Raw genomic sequence first — 27,881 nt, forward strand, 5'->3', positions numbered from 1 at the left:
GATGCTACAATGCATAGTAGGGAATTAGACAGGCACTTCTGTTTAGTTTTCTAAGTACACCTCCACATAGTATTTGGGTATTTCATGAGCCCCAGCATACTGAAATTTGTAGTTTTCCAGCATTTTTTGGTCTGGCTAAGTCCACTGCTAAATAGTTTTTGAAATATTAAAAGATTAACGAGCCTGACTTGTATTTTTCAGCTGATATTATGGTAAAGTTATCTGAAAGATGGGTGTCAGATGCTTGGACAGGGGGGCGCAATTTCAGTGTTTGCCCTAGGCGCTATTTTCCCTAGATATGCCTCTGCATCCACAACCAACAGCACAAGACAATGGACCACTCCCAGGCACTTATTATAGTTCAGGTTGACGTTGACAAGGTTTCTACCAGTTTAATGGATGTGGATTTCCAGTGGAACAAAGGCAATGGCCTGCAAGAGGCCTTCCTTCCTGTCCCCTCCACTCCTCTTATTGCTGCTGCAGCAGATCTGGACATTCTCAGAGACTAACTGAAGGACAAGAGAAGTTTTCAGTACCAAGGCAGAAATGTTTAAAAAGCAGCTCATAGGGCTGCAGCTCAGTTGTGCTGAGTGGCGCATTCCCTATCAATCTGGCAATCTAATTTTATGGGTACTTAAATGTGAACCACAAAATAGATAGCCCATTACAGGGCACATGTAACAAGTTAAACATGCATTAGGCCAGCCACTTGACGCCACTTTAAGGAAAACAACTAACCTTGTTTATCCTCCTCCGAGTCACTCTCTGAGTATCCATCACTTTCATCTCGCTCACTGTCAGAGGCCTGCAAAGCTTTCTGTGATGAGTTTTTACTCTCCTTTTCATGGACTAAATTATCTTTTTCATCATCTGAGGGTGACTTTGACATTCCATTCATTTGATCATCAGCCTGTCCTTCTTCATTAACTTTCTCATCTGATTTCTCTTCATCTGCTTCAAAATCTTCATCATATGCTGAAATAAAAGGACAACTGTACCATGAGATAGAAAATGGAATGCATATGACTTGAAGTTCTCATTAACCCCAAAGAGGTTAAGTCCATTAGCCTTTGTTGTCCTTTGTGTTTGACCCTCTCCCCGAGTCCTTAAAATTAAATTTAAAAATCAACAATTTTTGTTTTGTTTGACCCTCTCCCTGAGTCCTTAAAATAAAATAAAAAAATCAACAATAAAGTTAACATGCTGAGCTTTTAACTAAAACTGTACAATGATACAACGAGACTTTTAAAAAGAGTTCTCCTTCCTATTCCTACATGGAGAGACAGAGAAAGCACCAGATCTGATGTAAATTATTTCTTCCATATTAAGTAATTTAGAATTATTTTTGTGAAAGAATGAACTACTAGAGTTCTTATACATTATTCTAAATCCACATGGACTAAGAATGATTTGTTCTGCAGGAACCATCTGGAATTCTGCTCACTATGTTTTATCTCACACATTATGATGTTGGAGTATATCTAAAGCTGTACCTTTTTAAGTGTTCAAGTTCTAAATGTAATGTATGAATAAGACTAGGATGCTTGGACATACGTGTATCATGCAGATTCACTCTTCAGAAAGTCAGGATTATCTGCAGCTCCCTGAAGAGTGTACACTTGGACCACCCAGGATTGCTTTTATGTAATGTGTGCAAAGTCTCCTGCAAAATTCAAATGATTTTTAAACTTGAATGTATTCTATGATTCTCTTTCATGAATATAATCCTTAAGTATCAAGGAACAAAAACACTACATTGGGAACTAACTCTGAAAAGTGAAACCAATTCACTGGAAGTGGAACTACCCAACCTCATGTCTGGCTCATAAGACTAATTATCTATCTTGCAAGATTGGCTCAGGGGGCAGGATGGACATTGTGTTGCATTGTCTCAATTTTAACCTGGAGAATAGATCCCAAAAGGTGATCCTAGGAGACTACAGTTCAACCACTTGACCTTTGACATATAGGTCCCTCAGGGTTCCCTCTTGTCTCCTCTACTCTTCAGCATCTACTTTTCTGGAGGTTTCAGTTACAGTGTCATCTGTATGCTGATGACCCCCAACTCATTTTCCTCTCATTTTCATCAGATCCTAGTGAGGTAGTGGACATCCTGAATTGGTGCCCAAGCTCAGTAATGGACCAAAGCTATCAAATTAAGGCTTTATTCAGACAAGAAAGAGGTGTTGTTGATCAGTAGCAAAGTCAATTTGAATTGGGATGCACAGATTATTCTGTATCAGATCTACAGTGTGGGGATGCTCCTGAACCCAGCTTTGCTCCTGGACAGCCAGTCTGCAGCTGTGGCAAATAACAGTCTTTGCACAACTTCAACTGCTGTACCAACTGTGTCCCTTCCTAAGGAAGGCTTCTCTGGCAGGTGTTACACAAACCCTAGAATAGGAGTTCCCAACCTGTGGTTCTTCAGTTGCTGCAGAACTACAACTTACATAACCCTCAGGCAAAATAAATTGTCCACTGGGAGAGGTTATCAAGAGGTTTGGTGCTGGGCGATATCAATATGCTGATGACACCCAGATCTATTTCTCCATGTCAACCTCATCAGGAAATGGCATATCTTCTCTAAATGCCTGCTTGGAGGCAGTAATGGGCTGGATGAGGGATAACAAACTGAAGTTGAATCCAAATAAGACGGAGGTACTGACTGTGAGGGGTCAGGACCCGAGAGATGGTTTAGATCTGCCTGTTCTGGATGGGGTTATACTCCCCCTGAAAGATCAGGTATGTAGCTTGGGAGTGCTCCTGGACCCTAAGCTCTCCCTGGTTTCTCAGTTTGAGGCAGTGGCCAGGACTGCTTTTCATCAGCTTTGGCTAATACGACAGCTGTGTCCATTTCTGGAGGTAAATGACCTTGGTACAGGTCATATGCCCTTGGTACAGGTCATATGACCTTGGTACAGGTCATATGACCTTGGTACAGGTCATATGACCTTGGTACAGGTCATATGACCTTGGTACATATGCTGGTAACCTCCAGGCTTGACTACTGTAATGCACTCTACATGGGGCTGCCTTTGTACTTAGTCTGGAAACTACAATTGGTACAGAATGTGGCAGCCAGATTGGTCTCTGGGACAATTCAAAGGGACCATATAACATTAATTTTAAGGGAACTGTGCTGGCTGCCGATATGTTTCTGGGTGAAATACAAAGTGCTGGTTATTATCTATAAAGCCCTTAATGGCTTGGTTCCGGGCTATTTAAGAGAGCACCTCTTTTGTCATGAACCCTGCTGCCTGCTACGACCTTCTGGAGAGGTCCAGTTATGGTTGCCACGGACTTGTTTGGTGGCGACTCAGGACCGGGCTTTCTTTTTGGCTGCTCGGGAGCTTTGGAATATGTTCCCTACTGAAATAAGAGCATCTCCTTCTCTGTTTTCAAGAAGACCCTCAAGACTCACCTGTTCTCACAGGCTTTTAATTAGAATTAATTTTAATAATTGTTTTATGCTACTTTTTAATTTCTGTTTTATGCTACTGTTTCAATTGTTTCATGTATTTTAATCTGTGCTGATTTTAAAATATAACATCATTTTATAAATGAATATATATATATATATATATAGAGAGAGAGAGAGAGAGAGAGAGAGACAGACAGACAGACAGACAGACAGACAGAGACAGAGAGTCATCCCACACTGTGCAATTCCCTGCCCCCAGCAGCCTTTTTGGCCTCTTCTTTGTTTATGTTCAATCATCTGGTTAAGAAGTTTTCATTTTGCCAGATGTTCAAATTGATCTATTTGTCTCCCTGCTGATTTGACCCTGCTGCCTTTTGTTTTAATTTGCTAATTGAATTTTTAAGGTTTTGTTTTATTATATATTTTTATTGTATTTTTAAAAATAATTGTGGGCCATGGTGGTCTCATGATTTCAAACAAATGAGGTAAGGAACAGTAGGGCGTTGTGCCTGCCCAGTTTCGCTGAAAGCATGGAGTTCTCACCATAGCAGGAATCTTATTAGATCAAGAGTGTTAAATGTGACTCACTTGCCATCACACACAGTGAAGTCATTCACACAACCTTTGATAATGCCTTGGAGGACAGGAGAGAGGAAAGCAAGATAGCACCTATCTTCCCCCCAGAGGATCCGGTGGGGTCCTGTGGCCATGTGACTTGCACACCCACATGACCAGCACTTTTGTGAGCCACATGGCATTCTGGAGGCCAGGAAAATGCATCCTGGCCTTCAGATATCCCACAATGCATTGCACAATGAGCTCAGTGCATTGGGGGATTCCCCTTGAGTCGGGTACTCTTGGCACTCGGCTCTGTGTTTGCTTGGGCTGCAAGCAGCCTGAGCATACATACAACCCTGTACCTGGGTAAAAGTAACCCAGTAAACTGTCGGGTAAAAATCCTGGGCTACCCAGGAGGGCAGCACCAGGATCGGCCTCAATCCGTGCACTTCACATGAGCAGCCCTATCCAGATAGGACTGCCCAAGCCTGGGTAGGGCTGCTTATGTGAACAGCCTCAGTATCATGTATCTTTCAACCAGCATTCACCTCATAGAAGCATAGCATTATTCCAGTTATGCAAAAGTTGGGTAATTTATCTTTGGCTTTCTGATTCCTGGCCCATTTTCAAAGGTGCCCTCTATGCCAATTAAGATGCCTACCTTAACATGAAACAAATTGATTAATTTTATCTCCATAAACTAGCATGCATATGGATTTTTTTTTGTATAACACATATCTCTTGTTTTCCTACTACCTTTCAGCAACGCAAGCAAATATTATCAAAAAAGAAAAGCTGTCACATCAGTCAGACAAGTTCCAGCTCTTCCTTGTGACCACATTTTCTCACCGCTCAAGTTCTCACCTTTTTTCCCTTATCATTTTTCCTCCATGTTCAAATGACAAAATGCCAAGGAGAAAAGAAGAGTCGGGGGGGGGGAGGAAGTATCTCATGTGGAACCAATTAGGCAAATAAACAATTATCTGTACAGTGTAATTTAAGTAGTAAGTAGATGTCATCATATTGATTGAGGTTTCAGCTGCATCTGAGACAGCAGGGCCTTCTCAACAATTAGCTGAGAGATGTCCACCTCCGGAAGGGGAAAATGGGATATAAAACAAAACTGTACAGCTGGTAACAAATAAGAAAATTGTAATAAACTTACAAAAGGAATTTCAGAAGTAGGAAGTGGAAAGAAATATATTTGAGCAGGGGGAGATCACAGAGAAGCCTCATGTTAAATAAGAAGGAAATAAAAGAACAAGATCAGTTCTGGGTCTTGGATTACAAGTTTATTAACTTCTATCTAGAACCTGACCAAAACACCCCATATATGCTCAGTGCAAAGTGAGACCTCCATCCTACTGATGTTCCTGCATCCATAAATATATGCATTTGAGATTAATTTGTTAACTGAATTTTGAAACTGAAAATTATTATATCATTTCAAAGCTTCAACTTACTACTTACTACTACTACTACTCAACTTAATACATGTGATAAATTTGAAGGCTAATGCCTCATAATGTATGAGCTGGCAGAGTTGGAATGGATATACATTCATCTACTTCTCCCCTTTATTTGTGTCAGGAGTGTAGGGAGGCTGGCGGCAGCCTGTGAGTGGCCGCCACTGTGGCCCTGTGGCCCCACCCCCCGCATCTGATGTCAGACGCAGGGGCCCAGCTAACCACGCCCCCACATCTGATGTTAGATGTGGCGGATGTGGTCTCCCTACCAAACGGGGCCATGTGGCCCCATTTGGAGGGCAGATCAGCCCGCGCTGCATTGAGCAGCATAGGCTGGAGCAACTCTCTCTGCCTTAAAGGCTGGGAGAGTCACTCCGGCTGTGCTGTCAATGCAGTGCGGGCTGATTTCATGTCCAAACGGGACCATGTTTGGGACCAAAATAATGCCCCCACATCTGACGTCAGATGTGAGGGGTGTGTCTGGGGCCGCATTTGCGACCCCTGGTTGGTGGCGGCCCAGGTTCTTTGAACCCGTTCGTCCAATGGTGGCTCCGCCCCTGCTCTGTGTGGTGAGAGAGGGGAGAGTGAGGAGATCTGGTCTTGTGGTAGCAAGCATGACTTGTCCCCTTAGCTAAGCAAGGTCCACCCTGGTTGCATATGAATGGGAGACTAGAAGTGTGAACACTGTAAGACATTCCCCTCAGGCAATGGAGCCGCTCTGGGAAGAGCAGAAGGCTCCAAGTTCCCTCCCTGGCATCTCCAAGATAGGGCTGAGAGAGATTCCTGCCTGCAACCTTGGAGAAGCCGCTGTCAGTCTGTGAAGACAATACTGAGCTAGATAGACCAATGGTCTGTCTCAGTATATGGCAGCTTCCTATGTCCATGACCCATTCTTGCCTTTCCTTTGCCCCTACCTCCATTGTCACTCTCACTGCTGAAGTTCCATTGTAACTTTCTTGGAGCAGAGACCACTGTTTATTGCTTATTTTATTTTTGCTTAGGACATTCTGTAAACTAATATGTGCATGATTATGTTATGCTTTTTTTGACTACATCCTTTGCTGTATTGTGTATACCTCCATATTTTAAGTTTGTTTTGTGGCCTTCTGGTTAAGTAATGAATTAAATTGACTCATCATAAATGGCATGGCTGTCTGTTAAAAATAAGTCTCTGATGTTACTTGCACCCTATCACATGAGATCACACAATTTCCACATGTGTGCTTATGGGTGTACACATGTGTATGAATGAGAGAGAACTGGTAAAAATTCCTTTTCATACCCTACCATAATTAGCTGTACTTCTCTGGCTCCTTTCACATTTATCATTAGCTCCTTTTATTTCAACTTTTCTTGTCTCCACTTCCATTTCTGCAACATGTTCTACAAGATCTTTCCTTTCATCCGGACCTGAAGAAGACAGTGACATTGCATCTTTGTTTTCTTCTCTACTGCTGCTGCTGCTGCTGCTACTGCTGCTGCTGCTGCTGCTCTCTCTTAGCTTATGGTTTACTACTTTCCCAGAGTCTTCCTTCTTTTCTTCATCCTCCTCAGCCATCTTCTTCTTGGGAGGGGAAGGCATTTTGTCCAGACCCATTGCAATGATACACCTGGCAAAAATATAATGGGAGAAAAACAGGCAATAGATATGGAAAGAATACGAAGTGCAGACTTAGTTACTTGAAAGCAAGAAACAAAAATAAATAAATTTGCTGCATCTTAAACAAAAATATGATTTCCCTTATTGTATTTTTTTTTAAAGTTATTAAACAAAGTATATATATCTAGGTTCTCTACACATTATATATCTAGGTTCTCTACACTATCAGGGACAAAAGCTGATAACAATCAGGGACTAAAGTGACATCTAGACTAAAGCTACGTTTGCTCCTACAATGAGACAAACAAGGGAAAGGGAACGGCGAGAATCAGTGAAGACACTGATCAGCTACAGAAATATATAACAGCTGAGTTTGTTTTAACAGATATTTAACTACCGAGGCTGGTTTCAAAGCAAAGGAGCACTGGTGCAGCATGAGAGCAGCCTATTGGCACTTCCCAACTAATTGCACCAGTGCAGTGGAGAAGCAGAAATTTTTGACTCCCTCTCCTTCCCCAGGAAGTCATATGTGTCACTCGAAAATATGTCCCCAAGGGCTACACAATAGAAGATATTCCACTTGTGCAAGAGGGGGAGGGGAAATTTTCATGAATCTCACCTCCTGCTACAGCTCTGTGCTCTCAAAAAATATGTCATGAGCGTTGTCAAACCCTCATTCAGATATCTGCCAGATTGATCCCGAAATCCCTGCAAGTTATTTGGGAGCGGTTCACACACACTTCGGGTTTTTCACTGTGAGTTCAAGTGTAACCCAATTTATATCCAGGATAAAAAATTCCACTATTTGCGTCGTCCTTGTCCCAAGGTTTTTGGGACAACTTCAAGTTCTCAGTAAAGCCTCCCAGCAAACTCACGGTAAAGCCTGCTGTGTGTAAAAGTCCCTGGCCTTTGTCATATGCTCCGGAAAGTCGTGTTTTTACTAAGACACTTAAAGTTTGTTTTTGAAGCAGCAATCATTAGGTTGATGTTTCTTATGGTCAGTAATATGAGGTTTATGGATACCCTGTATTTCAATGATGCAATTTTATTATGTAATTCTTCAGCTTAATGTATAATAGCCTATAGGTGAACAACAAATGTATCTATTACATTTAGTTTAATGGCCTGTGGACCCTACAAACCGAATGCATTTTCATTGCCATGGCTTTTCTTTTCACTCACCCCCTGCTACCTTGTTATTGGTAAATCATCCTGTGATCAGACTAGGAAGGAGTTCAGAATGTGCAAAAGACAGACAGACAGATAGATGGATAGATAATCACAAGGTTTTTTAAGTGAAGTCATAATATTCAAAATGATTTAGACTTGTAGTATAGTATAGGTGTGCCATAACTGAAATTATTTCCCAAAGAAGAGAGAAATCAAGCATTTTGCGAAGTTCATACTAGTTTTTATAGATACAAATTGGTGCACAAATGTGTGGCTAGTTTGGTTGGACATTTACTGGGAAAGTACAACCATCCTAATTCACATGCTTTCCACTCCTCAGAAAGCCCTTATCACACCAGCGATAGCATAATATTTACATAAATCATGCAAATGTTAGTCTGAAGAGGGGGAAAGCATTCCTGTCTAGTGGAATACAGTATGCTTATCTGAAAAGTAATTTGGCTCTATGGGGGTTCCCATCCCCCCCCCACTTTCTCGTACTGTTTGTTGTTGTTTATAAAGTCTTTTATAGGAAAGAAGGAGGGGACTGGAACATTTCAATTGCATTCTCCTTTCTGATATAACTTTGCAAAATCAAAAGAAATGTTGTGGAAATTAAAACTTCTAAGAAAAATTGTCCACGTTTCCATTGATTTTTGGCAAAAGACAAAAAGGAGGGTTCTGGTGTGCCCATATTGCAATATGAGCATAATCCAGTATCTTTCTTAACCAGGGAATGTCCTGAAGAATCCCCTTGAAAAAGATCTAATGTTTCAGTATGTTTGGGATTTTTAAAAATAAAATAAAATTCTAGCCTTCTCAGTATCATACTTTCAAAGCAGTCTTGAAAATAGAGGCTAGAATACAGATACCAGTCAATTTCAAGCTTTTAGTTTCATTTTAGTTTAACATTTGGTTGCTGATATAATTTTAATTGGATTTTTGGGGGCTGTTTTATTTCTTTTAGTTGTTCCTTGTTTTGGTTGCTTTTGTAGCACATTTTAAATTTATTGCTCTTACTTTTCTTGGGAGCCTTCATACAAATAAAAGGTGGGATGTACTGTAAGTGTTTTGATAAATAAATAAATAAATAAACAAATTTAAAACACATAAATATAAAATAAAATAAAACAATGACTGCTCTCCTGGGAGGTATATAATTATAGACACAGTACTGGACAGGATTAAAATACTACCATTGTAAAGCAGGATTATTAACCTGTAAAACACCCCACAAATCAACCCACACCAATCCAGGCAATAGAACCAGGTGAAAGGCATTTTGCAAAGTGGTGCCAGCAAATGAAGTGCTTCAAATGAATCAAGCAATGAAACCTGGCTATGCACTGCCAAGGAAGACAAAAACGCCCTTCTGGGGTCACAGGCTAACTTTAGACATTACATTTTATTGACAACTCTTTTCAGGCCTGCGACCTGAGATCCACATCTCCACATCGCTTTAAAATAACTAGGTGAGTTCCAGTTTTATTCCTCACAGAGGTGCATTTCAGACTGAAACTGACATGAAATTGACAAGGATTTAAGTGCTTAAAAAGAGCACTGAATTATAGCCTAAGCAAGTGGCTCTGAAATTGTCCTGTACAATAAAGTTGAACCCCAGACCGATGCAAATATAGATTTAAGAAAATCAGCTGAAGGAATGTCTGCATTTAGGAAGCAGGTATCTAAGATAAGCAGATTTTGTAGCCCCTGGGAATAGTCTTCCTAGGTTTCAATATAAACACAATCCACAGATCTCTGCAACTAGGGGAAACTGAGTTTCAGAAACAATTTGAAATGCACAGTGGTGAGCTATTGGTGGGTATGGAGTTTCTTTTAAAGGAAAAAAAAATCTTACAGGCAATGAGTAAACACTAAGGTGTTCTGAAAAAAAGTTATGAGAAACTCTCACTACAAAAAACAATACAATATTCAGCTAACTGTTTGATTATGCCTTTTATTCAAGTTCAGCCCCAAATGTTCAGGATTGAATTTGGTTCTTCTGCCATTCCAGAATTTTTAGATCTCTCGTTTTATCTTCTAATGTACCTTGATTTTTTCATTGATTAAGTGCATCACTTGGGGGGACTCTTCAGGACTGAGAGCAAGCTTGAACTTGGAATGCTAGAGGGTGACGAATTTGGAAGCCCCCAGGGATAGGGCCTTCTGGAAGAAATGGGCCTGGAGCTGCTCCTCGTGGAGGGCCATGGGTTGGCAGTAGACGGTTCGGGTGCCCTTAGGAACCAAGGAGGCTTCGTGCCAGATTGACCAGGGAGATTTGATTGATTGATTGATTAGGTGCCGTCAAGTCAATGTTGACTCGTAGTGACCACATAGATTCTCTCCAGGATGATCTGCTTTCAACTTGGCCTTTAAGGTCTCTCAGTGGTGCATTGCTTGTTGTCATAATCTAGTCCATCCATCTTACTGCTGGTCATCCTCTTCTTCTCTTTCCTTCAACTTTTCCCAGCATTATGGACTTTTCAAGGGAGCTGAGTTTTCAGATAATGTGTCCAAAGTATGATAGTTTGGGCCTGGTCATTTGTGCCTCAAGTGAAAATTCTGGATTGTTCTATGATCAATTTGTTTGTTTTCCTGGCTGTCCATGGTATCCTCAAAAGGCTTCTCCAGCACCAAAGTACAAAAACGTCAATACTTTTTAAATCTTGCTTCTTCAAAGTCCAGCTCTCGCATCCATAGAGTGTCACGGGGAAAACCATTGTCCAAACTATTCTAATCTTTGTAGATATAGACACGTCACAGCATCTAAATATCCTTTCCATGGCCTTCGTTGCTACCCTACCAAGTGCTAGTCTGCGGTGTATTTCTTGACTGTTGGATCCTTTACTGTTGATGGTTGATCCTAAAAGGCAGAAGCTATCCACCACTTCAATGTCCATTATCAATTCTGAGGCTGGTTGCTGTACCCATTGTCATTAGTTTAGTCTTCTTTATATTTAGTCATAGTCCCATTTTTGAACTGTGCTCCTTGACTTTCATTACTAGAGCTTGCAGATCATCTGCATTCTCAGCTATCAGAGTGGTGTCATTAGCATAGCACAGGTTATTAATGTTTCTTCCTCCAACTTTAAAACCATGCTCACCTTCTTCCAGTCCAGCTTCTCTCATTATATGTTCATCATATAAGTTGAATAAATAAGGAGAAAGTATACAGCCTTGTCTTAGGAACACAGGAAGCTGCCATATACTGAGTCAGACCATTGGTCTATTTAGCTCAGTATTGTCTTCACAGACTTGCAGCGGCTTCTCTAAGGTTGCAGGCAGGAATCTCTCTCAGCCCTATCTTGGAGATGCCAGGGAGGGAACTTGGAGCCTTCTGCTCTTCCCAGAGTGGTTCCATCCCCTGAGGGGAATATCTTATAGTGCTCACACTTCTAGTTTCCCATTCATAGGCAACCAGGTCAGACCCTGCTTAGCTAAGGGGACAAATCATGTTTGCTACCATAAGACTAGCTCTCCTCTGAAGATTGGCAAAGTAGTACAGTCTTACTCCTTTGCCGATCTGGAACCAGTCTGTCACCTTGTTCCATCTGGACTATGACTTCCTGCCCTAGGTTTCTCATGAGAACAATGAGATGTTCTGGGATGCCCGTTTTCCTGTAGATATTCTACAACTTGACATGGTCAACACAATCGAAGGCTTTTCTGTAGTCAATAAAGCACATATTGACTTCTTTTTGGTATTCTTTGGCTTTCTCAATTATCCAGCGTGCATCAGCCATGATGTCTCTTGTTCCTTGGCCTTTTCTGAAACCAGCTTGAACATCTGGCATTTCCCCTTCCACATAGGACTCTAAACTGTGTTGGGTGATCCTGAGCATTATTTTGCTAGCATGTGAAATTAAGGATATTGTGTGATGGTTTGCGCAATCAGTCTCAGTTTTATCTTAAAGTCTACCTTAGTACATGTATATGTACCTACTACCTTCTCAGACTCCCTCACACCTCTAATGAAGTAGGCTGTTGTGTACTAGAGGTCATATGAATAGGACAACTATCTCTTCTTGCTGCTATAGACAATATCCAGAGGGACAGGCATATTATTATGGCTACCCCTCTATAACAATGGCTACAAATCAAAGAGCCACTTTGCCTTTATACACTAACTACTATACTTTGGCATAAGCTTTCATGAGCCAAGGTCCATTTTCAGATACATAATGCAAAATGCATCTAATAAAATGATTTCTGGCTTGCATTTGAAGATGGCACAGGACTCTCTGTTGGATATAACTACTATGGTGACTCTTCCAGAATTTGGAAGCAACAGGATCCAGGATGGCAAGCAGAGTCTACATTGACACCTGAACAGGGTCAGGATCCTGAAAAGAAGAGGATCCTGAAAGAAGAGTTTGGCGGCACATTCAAGAGATGTTTCTCTTTTATGTCTGTTTTACAACAGTTATAGTATTGACAACCAATCAGAGCTAAAGAAATAGCATCCAACTATCCATACCTATAACAAGGAGATGATCTTTCCACATTGACAAAACCAAAATGTCCATGTTTGCCTCCCAGTCGAGCACCCTTCCGATGCTTATATTCACAGCAGGAACTTAACCGGTCCACTTGGATTCCATTGAGATAGAAGGTAAGACTGAAGGGAAAGCCATGATGCCGCTTGGAGATAAACTGGAACGTTTCTGCCATTGGAGAAAACAAAACGGTTTGCTTTCTGAATGTATTTAAGTTGAGGTAAGCACCAATTTTAACAATGTCATAACATACCGAAGCTGTTCTCACGAGCACCAAGCCTGGGTTTGGCTGCTCATGAGAACTGCCGGAATCCGCACAGATCCTAGTGGAGCTGTGGCACCAAATCCAGTGCCGCAGTCCAGCTCTTTGCCAAGGTTAAGGCTGCCAACGCACCCTTCATCCCGGCTCCAGGGTCATGTGTCAGTGCAAGCTACTTGCAGCTCATGGTGACACAGAGATGGGCGCCTAGAGTGCCCATCCCCTGGGGGAATCCCCCAGCACTGCACTAGGCAGGAGGTGCACTGTGGAATTCACGGAGGCCAGGACAATGAGTCCTGACCTCTGTTTACCAGCGCAGTTGGAAGCAGAGCAGAGAGTCATCTGCACTGCTCCTGGCAGCGTTGGTCATGTGGGTGTGAGATTTGCATGTTGCCCGGGCTGCAAAGGGTCATCTGGGGAAGGTAGGTTGAACCCTGCCTTCTGCACTGCCTGACCGTGCATACATGGTCATATGAACAGCCCCACTGTTTTCTATCATTATAACCAATTGTCATACAATGAAAAATATATTACGAAGAGTCAATCCAAATGTGCAGGAAAAATATGTGGTCCATTTTTCTTGGGGCTGCACTATTTCAGACTGAAAGTAGGAGATAGCATGTTTGAACACTCCCACATTAAAGACTTCCTGTGTATAGAAAGGTAATAAGTCCAGCAGAAGTCTAGGTTACACATGTCATTCACTGTGCAAGCTTTAAACATACAAGGAGATTTTTAGCTGGGGGAAACAGTCAAATGTTCAAACAGTTGATCCCTTAGCAATGGACAGTTACAGGCCAATCCCCAACCTCCTTTGGTTGGGCAAGGTGATTGAGAGGGTGGTGGCCAACCAACTCCAGGCAGTCTTGGAGGAAACTGATTATCTAGACCCATTTCAAACTGGCTTTAGGGCTGGCTATGGGGTTGAGACAGCCTTGGTCGGCCTGATGGATGACCTTTACCGGGCAATCGACAGAGGGAGTGTGACTCTGCTGGTTCTTCTGGATCTCTCGGCAGCGTTCGATACCATCGACTATGTTATCCTGGATCGCCTGAGGGAGTTGGGGATAGGGGGCACTGCTTTGCAGTGGTTCTGCTCCTATCTCTCGGGTAGATTCCAGATGGTAGAGCTTGGTGATAGCTGCTCCTCAAAATGGGAGCTGTTATATGGAGTGCCCCAGGGCTCCATTCTGTCACCAATGCTTTTTAATATCTACATGAAACTGCTGGGTGAGGTCATCAGGAGATTTGGTGCTGGGTGTTATCAGTATGCTGATGACACCCAAATCTACTTCTCCTTTTCATCTTCAAGAAATGGCACTCATTCACTAAATGCCTACCTACAGGCAGTAATGGGCTGGATGAGAGAGAACAAATTGAAGCTGAATCCAAGCAAGATGGAGGTGCTCATTGTGGGGGCTCAGAATCTGAGGGATGAGTTAGATCTTCCTGTGCTGGATGGGGTTACACTCCCGCAGAAGGAGCAGTTGCGCAGCATGGGAGTACTCCTGGACCCAGGCCTCACCCTGATTTCTCAGGTGGAGGCCATGGCCAGGAGTGCTTTCTATCAGCTTTGGCTGATTCTACAGCTGCGCCCATTCCTTGGAGAGGATGACCTCAAAACAGTGGTGCATCAGCTGGTAACCTCCCGGCTCGACTACTGCAATGCGCTGTACATGGGGCTGCCTTTGTACGTAGTCCAGAAACTTCAGTTAGTTCAGAATGCGGTAGCCAGATTGGTCTCTGGGGCAACCCGGAGAAACCATATCATGCCTGTTTTGAAACAGTTACACTGGCTGCCAATATGTTTCCAGGCAAAATACAAAGTGCTGGTTATTACTTTTAAAGCCCTGAACGGCTTAGGTCCGAGTTATCTAAGAGAGCGCCTTCTTCTACATGATCCCCACTGCACGTTAAGGTCATCTGAGGAGGTCCATCTCCAGTTGCCACCAGTTCATCTGGTGGCGATGCAGAGGTGGGCCTTCTCTGCAGCTGCTCCTGGGCTGTGGAATGCACTCCTGGCAGAAATTCATAATTTGAGATCATTGCTGTCCTTCAGGAGAGCCCTTAAAACTTCTCTGTTTGGCCTGGCCTTCTAGGGTTTTAAATGATTAGCTGTTTTAAATTGTTGCCCTGATTTCCAGGGTTTTTAGCTGTTTAATTGGTTTTATTGTGTTGTAATAGTTTGATTTTAATTGTTAATTTGTTTTAATTGTTTTTATCATGCTGTAAACCACCCTGAGCCATTTTGGAAGGGTGGTATACAAATCTACTAAATAAATAATAAATATTCACCCCCACACCCCCACCCTGCAATGGTAAGTGGAACAATCCTGGGAGGAATGGACCACATGGTTTTACTGCATGTTTCAATTTGCTATGACAAATAATAAGCCCTGTCCTCTCCCACACTGCACACATTTATAAATATTGCTAAGTATTGTATATCTATAACTTATATCTAAGTAATAAGTACTTCTAAGGCCTTTGTCATTGCCCCAATCACAACTTATCATCACCATTGTAAATTCCTTGCTAGAATTTCCTCTTGCACTACTGTCCCTCTCCTGTCTTGCATTGCTATGACCATAAATCTCTGTGTTGATTCCATCTCAAACTTGTAGTCCTTATTTTTAAAGCTCTCTCTTTCAAGATCTGTGTTCTTGGCTATATTCCCAACTTGTCTCCTTTCCCAGCCTTCTTGCTTCCTCTGCTCATCAGCTTGTATAATGATTCTCCCACTCACTAGGTTTGTATCTTCTGCTGTGCAGTTCTGTATGTACAGAGCAGTATTCTCCACTCCATTAAGCAAGCCACTTCTCTCATCATCTTCAAGTCCTTCCTTAATCCTATTTCTTGCCCAAAGCATTCTAAATTATCATTCTAATCATTCTAATCATTCTAGTTTAGTTGCTCCTCTACTGCTAAGTCTCCACTACCCTGACCTCTTCCTTGCTTCTGTCCCTACCTTCTTAATTCAGAATAACGCTTCTGGGCATGGACTGCATCTTTCCCCCCCCGTCTGTACAGCACATGGCATAATGATGAATTAAATAAATGTTAAATAGTAACTGATATCCTTCCTCAACACAATAGCTCAGTACCATGATATACGATTAATTCTACCCAGCATGCTATCCTTCCCTCGTTTGCACTGGTGATTATACCTGGAACAGCTCTGCTTAAGTCAACATCATCACCATATTCAGAATCAAACCTCAAGCATGTATTCATTTCCCTTCTGGAGCAATAAACAGCTCATGCTGATATATTACAGCTTCTTGTAAGCAGATAATTTGGTATTCATTTTACCCCTGCAAGCATTTTATTAACCATATATCTCCATCCAAAAATTAATCTAACCCGCAGTATTTTGTTAAATCACCCCTGTACATCCCTTCTTCCATAATTTGCAAAAGTAATTGCAGCCTCATTTTCAATCATGGAACAGTAAATCTAGACTTAGTTTGAGGCAGCTTGTATATAAGTCCCTCGATACGCATAACGAGACTGAGCTTCGCGGAAATAATTTCGCTACCACTTCAACAGTTTATCCATATAAAATAAGAGTTTGTCAGACTTAAAATGAACTCTTGGGCTTTTTCATGCTCACCTCCCTCTAGTAGTTTTCCTCTATAGACACACACATTTTCTCCTCCACAGTGCTGTTGATATATTTTTATTTCATCTCGGTAGTCAAAAAGGTCATAGGACAGGTGCACAGTTTTCCCCAAATATATCATAGTAACATATGCATTGCTATGTATTTGAGGCTTGTAGAACTTTCCTGTGTCCTGCAACAAAAGCACAACAATCTACTGAGATATTTCCAGTTCTATATAGTCAAAACTTGGTTCTGCATTGTGCCATTTCAGTTCTGTGATATCAGCATTTAGTGATAACATGTGGTACATGCAGTAAGGTGATCAATAATTGGCAGCTTGACATGGCAAATCCAAAGCTATTATCTATACTCCACTACAATCCAAGCAACCACCTATGCTCTTCTAATATGAAGTTGCTCATTCCCTGAGGTCTGCTGGTGGGACATTCTTATGTGTTCTGCCATAATCAGCTGTTCCGTGGGGAATGACATGCAGCATTTTCTATGGTGACACCCAGTAGGTGGAAGCCCCTGCTCAGGAGATCAGACTGGCCCCTCGTTGCCATTTCTCCATCAGCAACTGAAGACCCACTTCTGGTAAGCTTACACTTGATTTCTCATCTGAATGCTGCTTTCATTTTGTTTGGTTTCTGTTCTTGCTCCTTATGTTGGTTTGATTGGGGTTTTCCTGCTTTTGGTACTGGATGCTATTTCTTTTTTAAAAATTAATATTATTTTGTTGTTATATTTTTGTTTTTTAACTATATTATTGTTGTTATCTGCCTTGAATGTCTCCTTTTTAGAAAGAGAAACACATGATAGAGTGTTTTAAATAAATAAATAAATAAATAAAATTAACCCGGGCTGCATGGAAATGCACTAATTGAAAAGCATATCTATATTCTTCTTTGCATAAAGGAAATTTGAATAAAATTCATTTCCCCAACTTATCCAGTTTAAATGCATTATCAACAGGTTTTAATATGCTTTATTTGATATCCTGCTCTATCTCATGGGCTCTGATCAGCATATAAAATTTCTTTATGTTCATGGGGTATGTCTGATTATGAAGTCCACATTCAACTTCTCTGGTGAAAGATCTCATGGTACAAAGACAGCAATAAGCTGAAACCTTCCCTGGCATGGGAAATTACAAGTATGTTTTGGAGAAAGAAAACCTCTCATTGCATGAGAGCAGGTAGTCATGTTGTGGGGTAGCTGTGGAGTAGTCGTGTTCAGGGGTGCATCCACTTGCAGGCATACTTCTTTTAGCTGCACAGCACAGCATTTATTAATTAAGATGTCATCCTGTGATTTTATGAACATCACCTTCATTTTCCACAAAAGAAGAATCCACATAAGCAAACTACATTCATTCAAAGTCTACTTTGAAGTGGGTTAATGAATCATTGCACATTGGTTGGTCTTTTTCCTTTTTTCTTCCTTTGGTGTTTTGTTTTGGGATTTTTTTGGTGAGGTGGGGGAGTGGTTTGGACTTTCCTAGAAAGAGCAAACCATGCTAGACTTCATCACTTCTAGGAAATAACTCATTTAAAATTCTAAACAAAGGGAGATGCCAGCAGAGAAAAGCTCTATTACCTTCATTATCAATTGCTCCAAGCCATTTGGCGCAGTTGTTGGCCGAAATCGTCGACCTCTTAATGTCCCAGATTTCATTGCGTTTATGTTCTTTTCACTTTTGGGTGGTGGTGGTGGGACAGGTATCACATAGTTGTTAATGATAGGAAGTCGGTAAGGGGATATTCCAGTTGAATAATCAGTTGCATACATAGGCCTTAACACACTTCTCTCTCCCTGAAATCAAGTTTACAACCATTAACATTATACTTATTTAATAATCATGCTCTAAGAGCAGCAGTGGATAGCCCTTTTTAATTTTCCAATAATTGTGTTTAGAAGAAAAACAATAAAGAACCATGTAGCCTCTTAAAGAGTAACACATATTCTTGTGCATAAATAACTAAATGCATTCCATCGCCTTTTGACCCCACAGTTTACATTTATTTTATTCTCTCTCTTTCTCTATTCCCCTGTTTATACCCGTGTATATGACAACTAAATTTGGTGCATATACTAAGTAAATGTGTTAGTCTTAAGATGCTTTAGCCACTCTTTTGTGGCTCACAGTCAAGGTTGTGCTTTTTGTAATCTTTTTATACAGATGGTGAAGAAGGGAAATTAGTTGTGTGCAATAGCGGCTGGTGTGAGCACCACTGGAGGTGGTAGCGAGAGGCACCTTTAAGTGTAAATTAACAGGTGCTTACCTCCACTACTGCCTAGGGGTGTGCAATTCGGGATTTCGGGTGATTCGGCTCGGACCTGAACCGAATCACCCCTGTTCTGTTTTGTGCCCGAATCTGGGTCACCCGAATCACCCTTGATTCGGTTCGGATTCGGATTTAATCCGAATCTGAATCCGAATCGATTCAGGGGGGTAAAAAGGGGCCCAGGGGCAAAATTTTGGGGTGGGGTGGTAGTGCCCAATGGGTAGAGTCTACCACCCCAATTTCAGGGGGATTGGGCAAAATCCTGATTTTTGGTGAATTTGTAAAGTTTTAGTGACTTTGGGGCAGTTCAGGGGCATAGCATGGGATCTGGGCAAAAGGAGTGGGGTGGGGTGGTAGTGCCTAATGGGCGCAGGCTACCACCCCAATTTCAGGGGGATTGGGCAAAGGGCTGATTTTTGGTAAATTTCTGAAAATTTCATGTCTTCTGAGGTGTGAATTCTCATTCTGTCATAGCAATTGAGCTATTTTTCAATTAAACAACTCTCATGACCCCACTTTCACTTTTTCACACTTTCCTTTACTACGAATAATATGAGGAAGTAATCAATTTAGCACACTTCACCTTATGAAGACAAACCTCATACAAATAAATTCACCATAATTCACCCCTCTGCCCAATCACTCTTAAATTGGGGATGGGTGGTAGCCTCCACCCATTAGGCACTATCTACCAGCCCACCCCACTCCTTTGGGGCAGATCCACTTTCTGCCCCCAATCTGCCCCAAAGACACCCAAACTTCAAAAATTCTCAAAAAATCAGCCCTCTGCCCAATCCCCCTGAAATTGGGGTGGTAGCCTCCACCCATTAGGTACTACCACCCCACCCCACTATTTTGGGGCAGATCCACTTTCTGCCCCCAAACTGCCCCAAAGTCACTAAAACTTCAAAAATTCTAAAAAAATCAGCCCTTTGTCCAAACCCCCTGAAATTGGGGTGGTAGCCTCCACCCATTAGGCACTACCACCCAACCCCACTATTCTGCCCCAGGCCCCACTTTCTGCCCCAATATGCCCCAATCTGCCCCAAAGACATGAAATTTTCAGAAATTCAGAAATTTACCAAAAATCAGCCCTTTGCCCAATCCCCCTGAAATTGGGGTGGTAGCCTGCGCCCATTAGGCACTACCACCCCACCCCACTCCTTTTGCCCAGATCCCATGCTATGCCCCCGAACTGCCCCAAAGTCACTAAAACTTAAAAAAATCGCCAAAAATCAACCGTGAACCGAATCACCCGAATTTTTTGTGCCCGAAATTCGGGTGATTCGGCTCATGCCCGAAAAATATCGGGGGACATCGGGGGTGATTCGGTTTGGCCCCGAATCACCCGAAATTGTTCGTTTCGGGCACAGATTGTTCTGTGCCCGAAATTTTTTGCACATCCCTACTACTGCCATGCCTGAATGCTGCTTTGAGCAATAGCATGCCGCCCAACATCCCCTGTGGTGGGGGATCACCTCTGCCACTCACCTGGCCGCCAGTGAGGGATCGGCTCTGTGGAGGCCAGGTGAGTGGCAGAGATGATCCCCCACCATAGGGGATGCTGGAAGGAGTGCTGCTGCTTGCAGCATTCAGGTGCAGCGGTAGCAGAGGTAAGCACCTATCAATTTGCACTTAAAAGTGCCTACCGCCGCCCCACCCCCAGCGGCTGGTTGTATAGTGTTTCATTTTCATTTCATAAAATGAAACATCCTTTCAGTAAATTCTCAATAAAAAGATGCCCTTTTAACATATTCCATCAATGCTCATGAGTGGTGTAACATTAAAAAAAAACAAGATTAGAGATTACATGTGCAGGACTTGATTTAAAAATATATATATTGCAGAATCATAAATCTAGAGAATCCAAGTATGATGTTTATATATAAGGGACTAGTGGCCAGATCTTCCTTAGCCCAATCTGTCATATTGTCCTCAGAAGCCTGGGGGAAACCCACAAAGTGTCACACAAATTTGCTAGGAGTCCCAACTCTCATGGGTTTTCCTGTGCCCTTTGTTTGATTAAGCCAATCTACATTTTATGTAGCAGATATGTTTGCTGTATGTACACCAGTAAACACTGTGTGAAAGCCAGTCATGTCTGTAAATATGCAGCAGGCACATTCATTCAACTTCTCCATGCATTTACAAGCCTGTCTCCCTTTCACTTCACAGTGTTGCCAGGAAAGACTGCGGTGTAGATGCAGCAAGCACATTGGCTGCATATCATGTAAATTTTCTCTTGCCAAAACAGCCCCCCAGTGGTTACTAGTGAATGAGTACATATGAATCATGAGTCTAAATAATTATATGCAGGCATGGTGGTTTGGCAACTGATAACAGGTGCAAAAGGCCACAGTTGCAAATATCGCGGAACCTCAGTTGAATGGGCCAGAGGTTCTGCAAGCATTACATCCGAATGTGTGGAAATGCGGTTTGACACAGCAATGAACCTGAGGTTTCTGATTTGTAACTCCAATCTTAACCCTCAGGTTGTATTGAGTTTCATCACCTCAACCCGAGGTTGGACGGAGCCTGCAGTACGTCCAAATTTGGAACTGCAGACTGCAGCCCCTGGAACTGGAGTTGAGGGAGGAAGTTCCTCCCTCAAAGCTGGCTGTGTGGGCTGTTCTTCATGCAAGGAGGAAGCCCACACAACCAGTTCCCCCTCCTCTGTGCAGTCTCACGGGAGCTCTTCATTACTTCTGAATTCGGACAGGAGAGCGGCAGGAGCAGAATGGACGCATGGTTCCACGTTACATGTGAATAGAGGAGGTATTCTTAAACAACTTGGGTTCCCTCAATGAAATTGATTGACAATAGAGAGACAAAAGAAATAATTAAGGTATGAAATTCTTTGTCACATCATGATAGCCAAAAGCCAAAATTAGCTTTAAAAGGAGATTAAAATTACCTTTAAAAGAGAATTAGATACATTCATGGCCTATCAATTGCTATTAGCTACAATAGCTGATGGAACCATTTACAGAGGCATTATACATATGAACACCAGATGCTGAAAACAAGCAACAGGGAAGGACTATTACAGTCATGCCCTACTTGTCAGCATCTCAGAGACATCTGGCTAGCTACTTTTGGAAACAGAATACTGGACCAGATGGATCTTTTCTGGTTCAGAGGGATTCTTCTAAAATGAAGATGAGGATCAGACTACCTGAAGTTCATTTTAACTATATTTGAAACTAATGATGCATTGTTACAAAGTCATTTTGTAACAGTGATGCTATATATGCATGACTATATATGTTTTGAATTCTCTTGGAGAGCCAGCATGGCATAGTGGTTAGAGTGGTGGATTAGGACCAGGAAGACCCAAGTTCAAATCCCCATTCAGCCATGAAGCTCACTGGGTGACTCTGGGCCAGCCACTTGTGTCTCAGCCTAACCTACCTCACAGGGTTGTTGTAAGGATAAACATAACTATGTACACCACTCTGGGCTCCTTGGAGGATGAGCGGGATAGAAATGTAAATAAATAAATAATCCATAATGCTTTAAACCAAAATTTTGACATTGTTTCCAAAGGATTTTTTAAAATCATCATTAGCTTGTATTTCATGCTTATAATCTTCAGATAAACAAGAAGAAAGGTAAGAGTCAGGGCTAGGAAGGTTGGTTGGCAAAAGCCAGGCTATCATCATCCACAGGACTGATGTTGTGACTCTGCACAGCTGCACACAAGCTGCAGCAAATAGTTCTTATTTATTTATTATTCTCTGTGTAAACTGCCGTGAGCCATTTTTGGAAGGGCAGTATAGAAATCGAATAAATAAGTAAATAAATAAATAATTTTTTAAAACTCCAATTTTTAGACCATATGACTGAAGATATTCTTGAAAATATATGGTCAATGGATGCTTTGTGTTTTATGTATTTATAAATAAGCTATGTATAGCATTTTGATGGGTTGACAGTATATGCATCTCTAATGTTATTTCTTATATTGGCTTGCATATGTGTATTTATTTATTTATTTATTTATTTAACACATTTATATGCTACCCAAAACCTATATCTCTGGGTGGTTTACAATAAAACAATACAAATTAAAACAAAATTAAAACATTAAAATAATTTAGAATTTAACACATTGAGATCATTAACACAATCAAAAACTGTGTTCTACCCAGGTTTGGGACCTGTGTGTGCTCCAGATTTTTGGTTGTGTGGACGCAAGGTAAGAGGAAAAGCTACGCAGGTTTTCCTCCTACTTTGCTTCCACAAAATCACTTCAGCTCAGGTTTTCTTCTTGCCTTGTTTCCACACAACTGAAAATTGGGAGCACACACAGCTCCCAAACCTGGGTAGAACACAGTTTTTGATTGTGTAAATGACCTCAATGTTAAAAACTGTAATATTGTCTTTAATAGTGTTCATAATGTGATGGTTTTGTTTTATCTGTGTTCTTAATGTTCACCTCAGTCTAGTATTAACAATTCTGTTAACTGGTTTTTGTTAGCTATTTAATGTTTGATACTGATGTAAAGCATTTTTGTAGTATGAGGTAAAATGTGGTTTGACAAACTCTAGTACAAAGAAAGCACATGTCCTCAAATACTACACTAAAGTATTTGAGCTGTGATTTAAGCTGGAAAATGACAACACATACAAACACACATATATGCAAACATGACAGAACAATGACATAGACCAGTATGAAGTCAAAAGAAAACATTGGCCACAAAAAGTATCATCTAAGAACCAAACCATATGATACGCAGACTGCACAATCATGCAGCCTGCATGTTCGCGTTTTTTAAATGTAAATAACAGCTGTACGGGGCCCTGACTGAATGGAAGAGGTGCTTTAATCCTTTGCATCTATCATGGTCCAGATAAGGATCAATATTTCACATGGCTGTTTACATTCTCTCTCTCTCTCTCTCTCTCTCTCTCTCACACACACACACACGTAGGCCTCAGCCATGAAACCTGCATATTTCTAGTTTGGCCCAAAATAAGTCCCCTTGACATCAATGGAAATTAACTTGAGAGGAAGTCATTTCATTAATGTTATCCAAAACCATAGAAGTAGTAGGTGATTAGCTGTGTTTGAGCATATTGAACAAATCTTAAAATAATTCTCTCTATCACCACGAGTATATAAAACAACAAAGTCTAACCCCACTGACAAAATGATGTTCTTTTTCAAGTGCTGAGAACTTTAGCCTGGAACTTGAAGTAGCCTTGGCTGTAGACTCTGTTGTGGCATTGTTGTAAATTGGCTGCAGTCGGACTGGATGCTGTATGTTCCCTGGTGCAGTGCTTGGTCGAGGATAGGTGGCCTGCACAATTTAAATAAATGGGGGGAAACGCTTAAGGGCAAAAAGCCATGCACAATTCTGAAACCTAAATGTCACTCAATGAGCAACGTCTTGCTTGCTTTCTTAATTTAAAAAATATATACCCTACCTTTCAAACCTATGGTCACAAGGCAGCTCACAATACCATTTTAAAAACACATAAAATTAAAAGAGGTAAAAAAGAATGCATAGGAAAAACAGCAGCAGACATGAAAACAAACTAAAAACAGATCAGTTAAAAGCCTTGAAGAACAGAAACATTTTGAAAGAAGCTAAAGAAAGAGCCTGACAAATTTCCACAACTTTGGTACCACCACAGAAAAAGCCCTGTCCTGATCATGTGGAAAACAAGACAATGGCAGGCCAGAGAGAAGGGCTTATGAGGCCAGTCTTAAGCCCCAGATAAGTGTATACTTTTAAACTTTTTAATTAGATTTGTATTTTTATATTCCAAATTGATTTTTATTGTACAGTTTTTATAGTTTTTTATTGTTTTAATTGTCTGGTAACCCACTTTGAGATTATTTATTTATTTATTTATTTTATTGTTAAATTTGTATACCACCTTTCATTAAAATAAATAAATAAATAAATAAATAAATATGGATGTAGGTGGTCCTTCACATACTCGGGACCCAAGCCATGTAGGGCTTTAATGGTTATAATAAGCAGTTTGAACCGGGCTTGGAAGCAAATTAGTAACCACTGCAACTGACACAGAATAGATGCTACATTTATATGCTGCTGTGCTCCCACAAGTATTCAAGAAGCAACAGCGTTCTGCACTAGTGAAGCTTCTGAACCATTTTCACAGGCAGCCCTACATTAGCATAGTCCACCAAGTCACTATACATGTGTGACTGAACTCACATATGCCTTCTCCAGATCGGATAGTAGCTGGTGCACTAACTGGAGTTTGTAAAAAGCACTCCAGGCTATCACTGTCACATCATCCAATGCTAGATCTGGGAGCACCTCCAAGCTATGAACCTGGTCCTTCAAGGAGAGTAGAACTCCACCAAGAACACCAAGATCACAACCCCATTCAGTTGGCTTCTCAAATCAGAGCACCTCTGTCTTGTTTGAATTAGGCTTCATCTTGTTTGTCCTCATTCAAACCACAACTACCTCCAGGCATGAGTTCAGAATTTCCAGTGCCCCCCTGGCATCAGCTGGCATAAATGAAATGTAGAGCTGGGTATCATTACTCACACAGTGACACTACAGACTAAACCTTTGGATGATGTCTCCCAGTGGTTTCATGTAGATATTAAATAACAAAAGACACAAAATGAAGATCTGAGAGACTCAGTAAGCCACCAGGTCATGGAACAGAATAAAAATCACCAACATTACCATATGGGTAAGTCTCTCCAGGCAGGACTGAGGTCACCATAACATGGTGCCTCTCAGTCCCCAGTCAGCAAGACAATACAGAAGGATACCATGGTCAATGGTACTGAAAGCCGCTAAATGTTCAAGAAGAATCAACAGAGTCTCACTCCCGATATCTGTTTCCCAGCTAAGGTAATCCACCAGGGCAACCAAGCAAGTTTCCATCCCAAACCCAGGTTGGAAACTGGACTAGAGGGAATCTGAATAATAAGTATCATCCAAGATTGCATGGAGTAGAGACATCACTATACACTCAACCATATTTTCAAAAAAGGCAGATCGGAAACCGATCAATGGATATTAAGAATCAATCGCTCCTGGGTAGATCTTTCGACTAAGGGGTTGAAGCATCTTTTTAACCGATGAGAACCCCTCCCTGCCTCACATATGCATTAAGCAGCTCTAAAACCCAGGTACACAGCTTATCTCTGGTCAGTTTTAAGATCCAAGATGGGCAAGGGTCAAGCAAGCACACAAGCAATTGATCTCAGACACCCAAGCAGCTTGTCCACATCCTCAGACAACACGGTCTGAAAAGTATTCAAAACAACTGGACCAGATTGGGCCTTGACACCATCCATTTCTGGCTGTATATAACAGTGTACAGGTTGTAGTGGATAAAAACAATTTTATTCACATGTAATGCAAACTGGTCACAGGCAGGCTACTGAGGTGTCTGTCAGCTCATAGTCAGGGCCCACATTCAAAAGTCCCTGAGAAAAACACAAAAGCTCCACTGGCCAATCCACTGGCAATGGTGGTGGAAAATCATGTCTTGCACCATCACTGACATGTTGAACAATGGGGAGAGCGCTACACCAACAGAATCCCAGTCCTGTACTGAGGACACAAGCACAAATAAATTCCATGTGAAAGAGTTCCTGGACAGAGCATTTGGAAAGGAAGATGAAATTCCAATGCAACAGGGCTACCCTACCTCCTTGCTCATCATGCCTTGGCTGATGATGCACACAGAAGTCTGGAAGACACCTCCTCATCCAACCTGGTGTCCATGATACATGCCAAGTCACATGCTCATCAAAGATCAAATCTTGGGTGGTTGTGATCTTACCACTAATTGGCCTAGCATTCAGCAGCAGGAGCTTCAGCCAGGACAGGACACTGGGATAAAACAGGTCACCCTGGATGGCAGGCTGGACCAGAAGGAGCACCAGTTTGAATGCAGCTGATGTGGACAGGCTGACCTGTCCACCTTCCACTGTCATATCATCCCTAATCCAGAACAACCTGTTAAGGCACCACACTTCCTAGTTCCTGGTTCTTACACACACACAAACACACACACACCCCAAAACCTTAGGACAACATGAACAAGTGCTTCAAAATGTGTGAGGAGCAGGTCTGGCACACAATACTGATACTCATTAAGTGAAACTATAAAGGTGCATAACTGTTCCCAAGAATCACACCAGATACTTTGGCCCTATTCAGACATTATGTTGTAAGAGCGTTCAGGTATTTGCACACATGTGCATGTACAAGACAAGCTGGATAGAGGTCCCCTCAAATGTGGGTTATAGATAGGAAGTGTACTATTGTACATGCACTTAACATAACATGTGAATAATAATATAGGCATTCAGATCCATACATGCATACACTATGCACAGATTGTACGTGCATTGAACATAAGGTGTGAATAGAGCTTTGGTTTGCTCTCTTCTCAGCAATTATTGTATTTATACAAATCTATTGTTTTGTATAAGACAACACAGTTTGTACAACAGATTTGTTGCAGAATTAAAAGCCACCTTAAAAAAACTCAACACAATGACAGATGCAGCATAAAGAGAGCCAGCGTGGTGTAGTGGTTAGAGTGCTGGACTAGGACCGGGGAGACCCGAGTTCAAATCCCCATTCAGCCATGAAACTAGCTGGGTGACTCTGGGCCAGTCACTTCTCTCTCAGTCTAACCTACTTCACAGGGTTGTTGTGAAAGAGAAACTCAAATATGTAGGACATCGCTCTGGGCTCCTTGGAGGAAGAGCGGGATATAAATGTAATAATAATAATAATAATAATAAAATTCAGTCGTCCCAGGTCCTTGGGAAGGACTTGATGTCTGGATAAAACAAACCAGTCAATAACACCTGTCTGACTGTGTAAACAAGAAATAATAATAATAATAATAATAATATAAAAAAATTGGCAACCCCCGATGCCACTGCTGCTGCTGTGAAACCACATTCAAATTCCCACTCACCATTAACTCTATTCAATGCCTATGTTCAACACTCATGCAATCTGTGTACACTGTACACAAGTACAGATATGTACAC

General features: G+C 41.5%; 1 protein-coding gene across 7 annotated transcripts in view; it reads right to left on the reverse strand.

The window, feature by feature from the left end:
• Positions 1–27,881, reverse strand: part of ERICH3 (glutamate rich 3) — a 120,059-nt gene that overhangs the window by 46,215 nt on the left and 45,963 nt on the right. For 5 of the 7 annotated variants that reach the window (XM_053244571.1, XM_053244569.1, XM_053244575.1 and 2 more), the window contains 6 exons: positions 24,007–24,168; positions 18,174–18,389; positions 16,584–16,764; positions 12,693–12,879; positions 6,733–7,055; positions 739–975 (listed from right to left, as the gene is read on the reverse strand). In XM_053244571.1, coding sequence (XP_053100546.1) covers positions 739–975; positions 6,733–7,055; positions 12,693–12,879; positions 16,584–16,764; positions 18,174–18,389; positions 24,007–24,168 — 1,306 coding nt within the window. The remainder of the gene's footprint in view (positions 1–738; positions 976–6,732; positions 7,056–12,692; positions 12,880–16,583; positions 16,765–18,173; positions 18,390–24,006; positions 24,169–27,881) is intronic. The other 2 variants (XM_053244570.1, XM_053244573.1) reach the window with 2 other exon arrangements.

This window comes from Hemicordylus capensis, chromosome 4 (assembly GCF_027244095.1).
Source record: "Hemicordylus capensis ecotype Gifberg chromosome 4, rHemCap1.1.pri, whole genome shotgun sequence".
NCBI classification, from domain to species: Eukaryota; Metazoa; Chordata; class Lepidosauria; order Squamata; family Cordylidae; genus Hemicordylus; species Hemicordylus capensis.